At 38.2% G+C, this 13,560-nt stretch overlaps 1 protein-coding gene across 2 annotated transcripts in view; it reads left to right on the top strand.

Annotated features, from left to right (window-relative positions):
* Window positions 1–13,560, top strand: part of HDGFL3 (HDGF like 3) — a 75,007-nt gene that overhangs the window by 49,436 nt on the left and 12,011 nt on the right. For both annotated transcript variants that reach the window (XM_079914075.1, XM_079914076.1), the window contains exons 2-4: window positions 110–186; window positions 7,965–8,103; window positions 10,818–10,976. In XM_079914075.1, the coding sequence (XP_079770201.1) occupies window positions 110–186; window positions 7,965–8,103; window positions 10,818–10,976 (375 nt within the window). The remainder of the gene's footprint in view (window positions 1–109; window positions 187–7,964; window positions 8,104–10,817; window positions 10,977–13,560) is intronic.

Raw genomic sequence — 13,560 nt, forward strand, 5'->3', positions numbered from 1 at the left:
AACTGTTGGGATTTTTATTAGAGTGATTTTATTTTGAAATTAACAATAAATTATCGGAACAATGTTTATATCATGTTTATGCTATTTTACATGGTTTTATCTTTAATAGATTGATGAACTCCCAGAGGGAGCTGTGAAGCCTCCAGCAAATAAGTATCCTATCTTCTTTTTTGGCACCCATGAAACGTAAGTCAACAAAACAACTTAAATTTTCAACAATTCTAATTTGATTCTGCTAGACTACATTATATGTTGTTAAAATCACTTTATATTATTTTATATGTTGTTAAAATCATTATAATCAATTATATAAAATTGCAAAGATAATATATTTTTTTCTTAATGTAAAGATTTTTCATTTATTTGGCTTTTGAATATCATTTCTGTTTCTGCTTAAATGTTGGGCATGACCCAGAAGTTTCCTTTAGGACACTTTTAAGACCTAGAGAGATGTCTTCCATTCATACTTCACAGAACAAAGTTATGTTCTCTCAGTCTCCTTCAATTTGTCAGACCCTGAAGGAAACATACTACCTTTTAAGTTTTTGTAATTGTGTTGGTCAGAATACAGATTAAGCTATTGAATAAAGGAAACTGAAAATACAGTGTCTCAAATAATATAGGAATTTACTTCTTTTTTTGGAAACAGTCCAGGGATGGGGGATCTAGATAGATAGATAGATAGATAGATAGATAGATAGATCTGTCTATCAAGGTAGATAGATCAAGGTGGATGTTCCTTCCGCTCTGCTCTAGGGACCCAGGTTTCTTCTGTTGTATTGTCCTACCATTCCCTAGGGCATTGCCCTTGTCTGCTTATTTAAAAAAAAAGCAAAAACTGGCTCAGCGGTACCTGTGCATCTTCCAGGTAGAGGGAAGGGGGAGAGAGAAGAGGTAAGGAAATGACACAGCAGTTGAATATGTGGCTTACAGTTGCATTTATACCAGTGGCAAGAACTTGGACATATGGTCACATCTAGCTGTAAGGAAGCTGGAAGCATAGTCTCTAGCTAGGCAACTTTGTTGGGGAAGCAAATTGGGAGGAGTATCCATTAAAAGAAAGACAATGATAATGGATGCTAGGGAACCATAGGCAGTCTTGACACACAGAACCTGACACACTGAGAACGTATATGGTTATTTACAACAAGGACACAAATGGAATAGAAACTGCAAATGGGAGGGAAAGCTAAAAACTAAGATGAAATCTTATATTCAGGGTCACCCCCTATGTTCGTGTGAATGTTAGTAGAGCCAGGCATGAACTTCTTTTCTTTTTTGCGTTACGCGGGCCTCTCACCACTGTGGCCTCTCCCGTCGCGGAGCACAGGCTCCGGACGCGCAGGCTCAGCGGCCATGGCTCACGGGCCCAGCCGCTCCGGGGCATGTGGGATCCTCCCAGACCGGGGCATGAACCCGTGTCCCCTGCATCGTCAGGCGGACTCTCAACCACTAAGCCACCAGGGAAGCCCTAGGCATGAACTTTTTTTCTTTGCTTGCTGTCTCTACCACTCTGACATCTTCCTCATTCTCATATTGAAAGAGAGCTAGCTGGGAGAGGGCCGTTTAAGGCATATTTCTTTCTTGTCTTCATGTGAGAAATTTATGTTTTTTTCAAGAGGTTAGTTTTATTTTCTTTGTTTTATTTTTATCTAATAGATACTTGTGGACTATGCAACTTAACATGTTTTTCTCCTTGAAGAGGTTGCTCGAAGCTTAGAAATAAATGTTTTACCTATAGTAATAAGTGCGTAGGGCTTTGTGATACCCATTTTTGTATTTCCCTCATTCCTGCTTCCCTTTTATGTCTGTACCATTATTTTGCTTTTCCTTTAGAACCTAATTCCAAGTGATCTGATTGTACATCTAGAACAAGGCAGGATTTGATAAACAAGATTATCACGTTTCCATTGCATACACCAAAATCAACCATTTACTAATATTATATGGTAACTTTCATTCACTTAGTAAACATTTTCTAGATATTCTTTAAGGCACCGAAAATAAAAGTTGCCCTTAAAGAATTTGCCACCTAGTATATTGCTAGTACAAGTAACAGAATCATTCCAGTAAACAGTGTGAAGGATTTTATGGAGTTATTTCTTATAGCATCCTTAATATAAGTCAGTGGCATAATTCCAAGTCTCAATTCAGTAAAAGCAATTCTACCAAGGAACAGTGTGATACAGTCCATATGTGAGTTTTTTTGCTGGATTAGAAAACCTGTTATAACATTGTTTCAGCTGATCATTTACTAAGTATTGGGTATCCTTAAACCTGAGATTATATGCCCTGGCAAGTACCTAATATTCAGTATCCCTGTGAAGGCAGAGATTCTGTGGATGTTGCTAAGCCCTATATACACAGTGCTTTACACAGTGCCTGGCCCATGGTAGGTGTTTTTTTGTTTCTTTGTTTTTTGAATTTTATTTTATTTATTTTTTTATACAGCAGGTTCTTATTAGTCATCAATTTTATACACATCAGTGTATACATGTCAATCCCAATTGCCCAATTCATCCCATCCCCACCCCCCGCCGCTTTCCCCGCCTTGGTGTCCATAAGTTGGTTCTCTAAATCTGTGTCTCAATTTCTGCCCTGCAAACCGGTTCATGTGTACCATTTTTCTAGGTTCCACATATATGCGTTAGTATACGATATTTGTTTTTCTCTTTCTGAGTTACTTCATTCTGCATGACAGTCTCTAGATCCATCCACGTCTCAACAAATGACCCAATTTCGTTCATTTTTATGGCTGAGTAATATTCCATTGTATATATGTACCACATCTTCTTTATCCATTCGTCTGTCAATGGGCATTTATGTTGCTTCCATGACCTGGCTATTGTAAATAGTGCTGCAGTGAAAATTGGGGTGCATGTGTCTTTTTGAATTATGGTTTTCTCTGGGTATATGCCCCGTAGTGGGATTGCTGGATCATAAGGTAATTCTATTTTTGGCTTTTTAAGGAACCTCCATACTGTTCTCCATAGTGGCTGTATCAATTTACATTCCCACCAACAGTGCAAGAGGGTCCCCTTTTCTCCACACCCTCTCCAGCATTTGTTGTCTGTAGACTTTCCGGTGATGCCCATTCTAACTGGTGTGAGGTGATACCTCATTGCAGTTTTGATTTGCATTTCTCTAATAATTAGTGATGTTGAGCAGCTTTTCATGTGCTTCTTGGCCATCTGTATGTCTTCTTTGGAGAAATGTCTATTTAGGTCTTCTGCCCATTTTTGGATTGGGTTGTTTGTTTTTTTAGTATTGAGCTGCATGAGCTGTTTATATATTTTGGAGATTAATCGTTTGTCCATTGATTTGTTTGCAAATATTTTCTCCTATTCTGAGGGTTGCCTTTTCATCTTGTTTATGATTTCCTTTGCTGTGCAAAAGCTTTGAAGTTTCATTAGGTCCCATTTGTTTATTTTTGTTTTTATTTCCATTACTCTAGGAGGTGGATCAAAAAAGATCTTGCTGTGATTTATGTCAAAGAGTGTTCTTCCTATGTATTCCTCTAAGAGTTTTACAGTGTCCGATCTTACATTTAGGTCTCTTATCCATTTTGAGTGTATTTTTTTGTATGGTGTTAGGGAGTGTTCTAATTTCATTCTTTTACATGTAGCTGTCCAGTTTTCCCAGCACCACTTATTGAAGAGACTGTCTTTTCTCCATTGTATATCCTTGCCTCCTTTGTCATAGATTAGTTGACCATAGATGCGTGAGTTTATCTCTGGGCGTTCTGTCTTGTTCCATTGATCTGTGTTTCTGTTTTTGTGCCAGTACCATATTGTCTTGATTACTGTAGCTTTGTAGTTTAGGCTGAAGTCAGGGAGTCTGATTCCTCCAGCTCTGTATTTTTTTCCCTCAGGACTGCTTTGGCTATTTGGGGTCTTTTGTGTCTCCATACAAATTTTAAGATGATTTGTTCTAGTTCCGTAAAATATGTCATTGGTAGGGCTTCCCTGGTGGCGCAGTGGTTGAGAGTCCGCCTGCCGATGCAGGAGACGTGGGTTCGCACTCCGGTCCGGGAAGATCCCACATGCCGCGGAGCGGCTGGGCCCGTGAGCCATGGCCACTGAGCCTGCGCATCCGGAGCCTGTGCTCCGCAGCGGGAAAGGCCACAACAGTGAGAGGCCCGCGTACCGCAAAAAAAAAAAAAGAAGAAGAAATGCCATTGGTAATTTGATAGGGGTTGCATTGAATCTGTAGATTGTTTTGGGTAGTATAGTCATTTTCACAATATTGATTTCTCCAATCCAAGGACATGGTATATCTCTCCATCTGTTGGTATCATCTTTAATTTCTTTCATCAGTGCCTTATAGTTTTCTGCATACAGGTCTTTTGTCTCCTTAGGTAGGTTTATTCCTAGGTATTTTATTCTTTTTGTTGCAGTGGTAAATGGGAGTGTTTCCTTAATTTCTCTTTCAGATTTTTCATCATTAGTGTATGGGAATGCAAGAGATTTCTGTGCATTAATTTTGTATCCTGCAACTTTACCCAATTCATTGATTAGCTCTAGTAGTCTTCTGGTGGCATCTTTAGGATTCTCTATGTATCTATGTATGTATCATGTCATCTGCAAACAGTGACAGTTTTACTTCTTCTTTTCCGATTTGTATTCCTTTTTGTTTTTTATTTTATTTCTTTTATTTCTTTTTATTTCTTTTTCTTCTGTGATTGCCGTGGCTAGGACTTCCAAAGCTAGGTGGAATAATAGTGGCAAGAGTGGACATCCTTGTCTCGTTCCTGATCTTAGAGGAAATGCTTTCAGTTTTTCACCATTGAAAATGATGTTTGCTGTGGGTTTGTCATATATGGCCTTTATTATGTTGAGGTATGTTCCCTCTGTGCCCACTTTCTGGAGAGTTTTTATCATAAATGGGTGTTGAATTTTGTCACAAGCTTTTTCTGCATCTATTGAGATGTTCATATGTTTTTTATTCTTCAATTTGTTAATATGGTGTATCACATTGATTGATTTGCGTATATTGAAGAATCCTTGCGTTCCTGGGATAAACGCCACTTGATCATGGTGTATTATCCTTTTAGTGTTTTGCTGGATTCTGTATGCTAGTATTTTGTTGAGGATTTTTGCATCTATATTCATCAGTGATACTGGTCTGTAATTTTCTTTTTTTGTAGTATCTTTGTCTGGTTTTGGTATCAGGGTGACGGTGGTCTTGTAGAATGACTTCAGGAGTGTCTAAAACTAGCTGTTGAATGAGTTAAAATTGATTAAATGAAATAAATGAAAGGGGGGGAAGGTATGTGGAAGGTGAGGAACTTAACAAAAAAACTGTCAGCAGGAGCACCCTCAGGCAGGACCAGAATTTTCCTCAGAACATGGCTTTGAATCTGTTGCTCAGACAGATAGGTGATTGGAGCCCCAATTTCTTCTGCTCCATATAACTTTACCCCAGTAGTTTTAGTCTGGACAATTTTCAAGGCAGCCTTTGTCAGGAAAAAAAATAACATCCTTAGAGCTTGTAACTTTGAACTATTTTCTGGCCTACCCTTTAAAATTTATAAAACATACACGCAAAGTTAACCAGTTGAGAGGGGATTTGATTTGTGGAATTATCTATAATCCAGGAAAAACCAAGATTGTCTATCAAAAACAAGAACTTGTTTTAGAATAGCTCATTCAGTGTCCCTGTTTCTGGCAGCAGCTAACATGGCCAGTTGAATCATTAACCTTGACTCCTGAGGCATAATTAAAGTACAGACAAGCTCTGGTTAGCATCTATAGCTGACGTGAACCTCAGGCAGCTTAGCCCACAATTCCTATACATAGAGTCAAGGACTGGAGAAAGGTCACAAGCCACAGTCTAATAATTCATGTCAGATTGCTCTAAAAGTGAAATCACCATGCCCAAAGCCACATTTCCTTCTCATGCTCAGTTTGTCAGGCATTTGGTTAGAATGTCCAGTATCCTAATAAACTATCTCTGGATTCAGTGAAATGCAGTCATGCTGAACAGTTAAAGGTGAACAGTCAAGGAAAGTTTGGTGATTGGGGTCAGAAAGCTTCCTCAGGTGATTTTATCAACTTGAATTCTTGACCAGCTGGGCAGTGTAAGGAAGGGATCAGTACTAAGATCCAGTCAGAAAATGGAATTTATAAAAATCAGCAGTAAACTGTTAACCTATCGTCTCAAAGCTTTCAACATCATCTCTGCGATAAGTTCCAAATATTCATCTCCAGCACAGACCTTTCCCCTGAATTCCAGAATCACCTGCCCAGTTGCCTACTTGACATCTTCACTAGGATATCTAACCAAGTTTTCAAATTCAACATCCAAAACTAAGCTTTTCACCTTCAAATCTTGTTCTCTCAAAAATCTTTCCATTTCAGTAAATATCAACTGCATTCTTCTAATTGCTCAATCTAAAACCTTGGAGATAGCCTCAGTTCCACCCTCTCTCTCACGTGCTGTATCTAGCCCATTAATAAATACCTTGGCTCTCTTGAGAGTGAATTCAGAATCCAGCCACCTCTCACCAACTGCACTGCTTACAACTGGTCCAAGTCACCACTGTTACTTCAATAGCCTAATTAGCCTCTCTGCTTCTACCCTAGTACCCAGCTCTTCAGTGTGTTTTCAACACAGCAGCCAAAGTGGCACTGTTAAAACACAAATTGTCACTTCTCAAAACCTTTAATGGCTTCCCGTATGTCTCAAAGCCTTTGTAGTGGCCTCCAAGGCCTGACATAATCTGTGCTCCCACCCTGTTACCTCTCCGACCTCATCTCACACAGCTCTCTCTTCACTCGTTTCAGTCTAGCCACACTGGCCTCTTAATTTTTCAGACACACTAGGCATTCTCCCACCTCAGGGTCTGTTGTACTTGCTCTTCCTTCAGTCTGCTCTACTCTTCCCCAGATAACTGCATGGGTTCTTCCTTCACCCCCTTCAGTTCTTAGCTGTTCCCTTTTCAGTGAGGCCTTCCTTCTTGATCTGTATTTCTAAAACTGTAAAATCCACCCCAGTCCTTAACCATCCTCCTCCTCTGCTTCATCTATGTATTTATTGATTTATTTTCAGCACACAGTACTATGTATTTTATTTATTTATCTTCTTTATTGTCTGGTCCCCTACCCTTGCTAATAGAATGTATGCTCCATGAAGGCAGAGACATTCATCTCTTTGTTCCCTGAAGAATCCCCAGCACCTCTGGAATAGTGCTTTACACATTAGAGATGTTCGATAAAATTTGTTGAGTAAATGAATCTTAGTTTGAAATGAGTCTCAGCCAGCATGTGGGCCTCCACCATCTCATTCACCAGGTTAATATCATAGATAGTAATGCTGAAGACTCTAGTTTAAATGCTCAGATCTGTTAGCCAGCCCCAGGATTTATTCTAACTCATTTTCTTTTCATAATTTTGACTAATTTAGGATAAGGTTTAAATTGGATAAGATTCTATCTACTTTGCCACTTCTGATTTTTTTCTTGTGTGCCTCATTAAACACTAATGCTATTTTAATTTATAGAAATAATAGTGAATAAATACACTAATGTGGCATAAAGAGTTAAAATCATTTTTTAATCCAGTGTTTATGTTTTTACTGAGTCTTACAAAACCCTTACCTGTGAAAGATTAGCTTAGGTAAGTCTTAGTTTAAGATGATGATTTAAGTGGTCAAAGTAGACATCTTTAAAACTACTTTTAAAGTAGTTTAGCTAAAAATCAATTTCAAAACAAAAAAGAAATTAGTAATTTAAAAGTAAAATCAAAGTAGCACCGTTCAGTGTTGCTGGTTTGCATACCTAGCTGTCTATTTTTTCTACCTTGAAATATATGTGCAAAACATCTTGTGATATGTGTCTAACTGAGAGGGTTTATATATACTTTTAATGTATTTACTAAAATATGCTCTGACACTTGAGTTGATATTAAAAATATCTTATATTTGAAGGTCAGAATATCAAATCTCTTTCTAATATATCTCTGCAGTGCATTTCTAGGTCCCAAAGACCTTTTCCCTTATAAGGAATACAAAGACAAGTTTGGAAAGTCAAACAAACGGAAAGGATTTAATGAAGGATTGTGGGAAATAGAAAATAACCCAGGAGTAAAGTTTACTGGATACCAGGTGATGGTTTACTTCATTATCACTTGCTGCATCTCATTTTTTATTTTAACTCTTTTTTGGATCTTTCTTATATGTCCTTTGTACTAATGATTACCCACCACCCATTTGAAGTCAGAATTCTTTCTGGTTCCAGTAGCACTTTGGATTAAATGTACAGGCATACCTTGCTCTGTTGCACTTCACAGATACTGCATTTTTTACAAATCAAAGGTTTGTGGCAACTCTGCATTGAGCAAGCCTGTTGGCCCCATTTTTCCAACAGCATTTGCTTACCTCATGTCTTGGCATCACATTTTGGTAATTCTCTCAATATTTCAAACTTTTTCATTATTCTTATATTTGTTATAGTGACCTGTGATCAGTGCTCTTTGATGTTACTATTACAATTGTTTTGGGGCACCACAAACCACACCCATATAAGACAGTAAACTTAATTGATAATGTTGTGTGTGTTCTGACTGCGCCACTGATCAGCTGTTCCCCTTTCTCCCCCTCCTTGAGCCTCCCTATCCCCTGAGACACAACAGTATTGAAGCTGGGCCAGTTAATAACCCTGCAATGGCATCTTAAGTATTCAGGTGAAAGGAAAAATCACACATCTCTTACTTTAAATCAAAAGCTAGAAATGATTAAGCTTAGTGAGAAAGGCATGTCGAGAACTGGAATAGGCTGAAAGCTAGGCCTCTTGGAGCCAAGCAGTTAGCCAAGTTGTGAATGCAAGGGAAAAGTTCTTGAAAGAATTTAAAAGCACTACTCTGGTGAACACATGAATAATAAGAGAGCAAAACAGCCTTATTGCTACGGTGGAGAAGGTTTGAGTAGTCTGGATAGAAGATCAAACCGGCCACAACATTCCCTTAAGCTAAAGCCTAATCTAGAGAAGGCCCTAACTCTCTTCGATTCTCTGAACACTAAGAGAGGTGAGGAAGTACAGAAGAAAAGTTTGAAGCTAACCGAGGTCGATGCCAGAGGTTTAAGGAAAGAAGCCATTTCTATGACATAAAAGTGCAAGGTGAAGCAGCAAGTGCTGATGTAGAAGCTGCCGCAAGTTATCCAGAAGATCTAGCTAAGATAATTAATGAAGGTGGCTACATTGAACAACAGATTTTCAATGTAGGTGAAATGGCCTTCTATTGGAAGTTGCCATCTAGGACTTTCATAGAGGAGAAGTCTATGCCTGACTTGAAAGCCTCAAAGGACAAGCTGACTCTTGTTAGGAGCTAATGCAACTGGTGACTTTCAGTTGAAGCCAGTGCTCATTGACCATTCTAGAAATCCTAGGGCCCTTAAGAATTATGCTGAATCTACTCTGCCTGTGTTTTATAAATGGAACACCAAAGCCTGAATGACAGCACAGTCTATTGACAACATGGTATACTAAATATTTTAAGCCCACCGTTGAGACCTACTGCTCAGAAAAAAAATTCCTTTGAAAATCTTGATATTACTGCTCGTTGACAATGCACCTGGTCACCCAGAAGCTCTAATGGAGATGTACGATGAGATCAGTGTTGTTTTCATGCCTTCTAACACAACATCCATTCTGCAGCCATGGATCAAAGAGTAATTTAGACTTTCAAGTTTATTATTTAAGAAATACACTTTGTAAGGCTATAGCTGCCATAGATGAGGATTCCTCTGATGGATCTGGGCAAAAGTCAGTTGAAAACCTTCTGGAAAGTATTCAGCATTCTAGGTGCCATTAAGAACATTCATGATTCATAGGAAGAGGTCAGAATATCAACATTAACAGGAGTTTGGAAAAAGTGGATTCCAAACCTCATGGATGACTTGGAGGGTTTCAAGACTTCAGTGGAGGAAGGAACTGCAGATGTGGTGGAAATGGCAAGAGAATTAGAATTAGAAGCAGAGCCTGGAGATGTAACTAAATTGTTGCAAACTCCTGCTAAAACTTGAGTAGATAAGGAATTGCTTCTTATGGATAAGCAGAGTGTAGTTTCTTGAGATGAAAGCTACTCCTGGTGAAGATGCTGTGAAGATTGTTGACATGACCACAAAGGATTCAGAATATTATATAAACTTAGTTGATAAAGTGGTGACAGGGTTTGAGAGGACTGACTCCAATTTTGAAAGAAATTCTATGGTGGGTAAAATGCTATCCAGCTGCATTGCCTGCTACAGAGAAATCATTTGTCAATTGATACTGCAGACTTCACTGTTGTCTTATTTTAAGAAGTTGCCACAGCCTCCCAGCCTTCAGCAGCCACCACCCTGACCAGTCAGCAACCATCAGCATGGCTGACCCTCCACCAGCAAAAAGATGAGGACTCACTGAAGGCTCAGATGATGGTTAGCATTTTTTAGCAATAAAGTATTTTTAAATTAAGGTATACACATTGTTTTTATAGATATAATGCTACTGCAAACTTAATAGACTACAGTTTAGTATAAACATAACTTTTATGTGCACTGGGGAACCAAAAAATTCATGTGACTTGCTTTATTGTGATATTTACTTTATTGCTGTGGTCTGCAACTGAACCTGCAGTATCTCCGAGGTATGCCTGTAATTCTATTACCTTAAGAGGGTTCATGTCAATTGGTCACTGGAAAATTGAAGTTGACAGCCGTTTATTTTGAAAATCTTGAGTAAGCTGAACTTCTTCTAATTAGAATAGAATGATTCTTTTCATAGTCTGTAGTCTTTGCTATTTTTCAAAAATGTAATTAGCTAATATTTTATTATCTCTTAGGCAATTCAGCAACAGAGCTCTTCAGAAACCGAGGGAGAAGGCGGGAATACTGCAGATGCAAGCAGTGAGGAAGAAGGTGATAGAGTAGAAGAAGATGGAAAAGGCAAAAGAAAGAATGAAAAAGCAGGCTCAAAACGGAAAAAGTCATACACTTCAAAGGTTACTAAGAAACCTTTCCCATTGTTGTTAATGCTGTATGCATATTCATTAAAGGCTTTTAGATTACTTTTAATTCATTCACTGGGCACATAGAAATATATTAGCTCTGTGGAGCCTCTGCCTTTAGAGACAGTAATATATCTGAGGGGAATAAGACAGGTGATCTTAGATGTGAGGTTAACTGGTATTGACTCATAAGGGCTGTTGACCCTGAAAATAGCACCTTCTCTGTTGGAGGAGGACTGTTCTTTAATCAAGGATGTAAGAATAGGTATTCCTCTTATAACAACCCCCAGGTGAGCCCTGAAGAATTTAGGAATATAGGAGACTCAGTACAATTTAGGACAATGTCTAGTATTATAGATGTAAATATAAAGATAGACTCTTTCTTGTCTCTCTGCTTTAAAGAATGTGCTTTGGTTCTTTATTTGTTCAGTTCTCATATCTCAGGTCATCTATTCTATGTCAGACACTTGTACTAGGTAGATAGTGGTGAGCAAATCCAACGCCATTCCTACCCTCATGTAACTTACAATACAGTGGGTTGGAGGGGGTGGAAACACAGAGTTAAAAAACAAATAATAAATAACTGTAAATTCTGAAAGGGCTATGAAGGAAATGAATGGGAGCAGGGAACAACAGAGTAAGTGTATCTATTTAGATAGAGTGGCCGGGCCTTTCCGAAAAGATGAAATTTATGCCGAGACCTGAAAGAAGAGCATGGGACGAGGAGCGCGTGTGGCAGAGCAGCAAAGCTCTGAGGGAGGGAAGAGTTTGACATGGCCTGGATTGAAAGAAGGCAGGCATGATTGGAGAATCATGATCGGGAGGGAGAGACAGGCAAAGGCTAAATAATGGAGACTGGCACGCCATGTTAAGGAGTTTGAATTTTATTCCAGATGTAACAATCATTTATTGGAGGCGTGACATGATCCTTGACTTACAAATTGAAAGTTTAGGTTTTTCATACAGTAATTCAGAAATACAATTGAAAAAACTATGATATTGTGGAAATTCTTCACCTTTTAGAAACTTAAAGCAGGGTAGATGGATCTACCTGAAGATGGGTACAAGTTTTGCTGCAATTGGTCTGTCACACAGTTGAATACTTGGACAAATTACTTCCATTTAGACTCTGGTATTTATTGGCTGGATATACTTAGGAAATTCCTTAAAAACAAGTATCAGGGTTTCTTAGACTATCAACATTTTATTTTACAGTCTATAAAATCCACCCAACTGGCATATGGGTAAAATTGTATGAATGCATGTAACTTCCTGTACACCTAATGAAAAACATGGTATCTGCCTTAAATGGGGGTAAAGTTTGCAAATGGCAACAAAATAATTAGAATTTTCCCTAACAGACTGTATATTCCATAGGGGTTATTTTTTAAGCTGAATTTCTTTTAACATTTTGGACTTCATTTAAACACCCAATTGAATTTAATTTAGTTTATGATTGCCTGCTGAGCTTCTGTGTAATGTGTTGCACCACCCTAAATTATCTAAGCCCTCTAAGGTACCTGAGGTATTTAATAGTGTGGATATGTGGCTTTTAAATGTCATTATTTCATCACTCTTGTGAAAACCAGAAGTAATAGGGCTCATACCTGGGGTGGATTTATAATTTAAAGTAGTGAAGAGGTAAAGACATACTTTACTTACTAAGGCGTATCGATTTTAAATTAAAGAATCATTTCCTTTGCTTTCCTTCAAGATCACAACTTTCATGATCACTTAAGAACCATGATTTTTAATTTTCGATATCAACCGAGTAACCTAGCACAATAGTTCTCAAACTTTTGCATGCATCAGAATCACCTGGAGGGCTTATTAAAACACTTATTGCTGAGTGTCAGCACCCCCCACCATTTTCTATTTTAGTAGGTCTAGGGCAGGGTCCAGGGTGGGGAATTAAATATCCAGTGAGCTGATGTTGCTGATCTGGGAACCACATTTAGAGAACCACTTACCTCGTATAACCTCACTGCTCTCTTTGGCTTCCCAGATGTTTCCTTTTTGTTGAATATGGTGATTTTTTTTACATCTGTTTCTTGAATAATCTTCCTTTACCACTAAACTCTTGGTTCACAAACTTTTTTGACTGCATCCAAGTTAGGTTGAGGGAGAAGTCTCACTTTCCCTCTACCTCACCTAATTCTGTTTTTTCTGTGGAAAAAAAATGTTCATAAGAGCCATAGTATAAGCACATTTGAGGGAGGTTATATATATATCATTTTAGCAGTAAGTGTATGTGTGATTCATATTTGAGCCATAACAGATACTAGAAAATTATAAGCGAAAAATATTTTGCATGCAAGTTATTTACTGTATAAAGTAGGGCTAATCAGAGAGCCTCACAACAAACTAAACTGATGATGATAGTAACCCGTTAGTAATCTTAGTTAAAAACCAAAGATAGCAACAGTTGGACACACAACCAATTCAAAACCATATTGATGAAACTGATGAAGGGTCCTTCCCCAAAATTACAGGAATTGCGACGATCTGCATAAGCACAGTAAGCGCTTTCTAAGGTTACCAAATATAGCTTGGCAGCCAGATTTCTTAGTAGAATACC

Source organism: Stenella coeruleoalba (genome assembly GCF_951394435.1).
Source record: "Stenella coeruleoalba genome assembly, chromosome: 2".
NCBI lineage: Eukaryota > Metazoa > Chordata > Mammalia > Artiodactyla > Delphinidae > Stenella > Stenella coeruleoalba.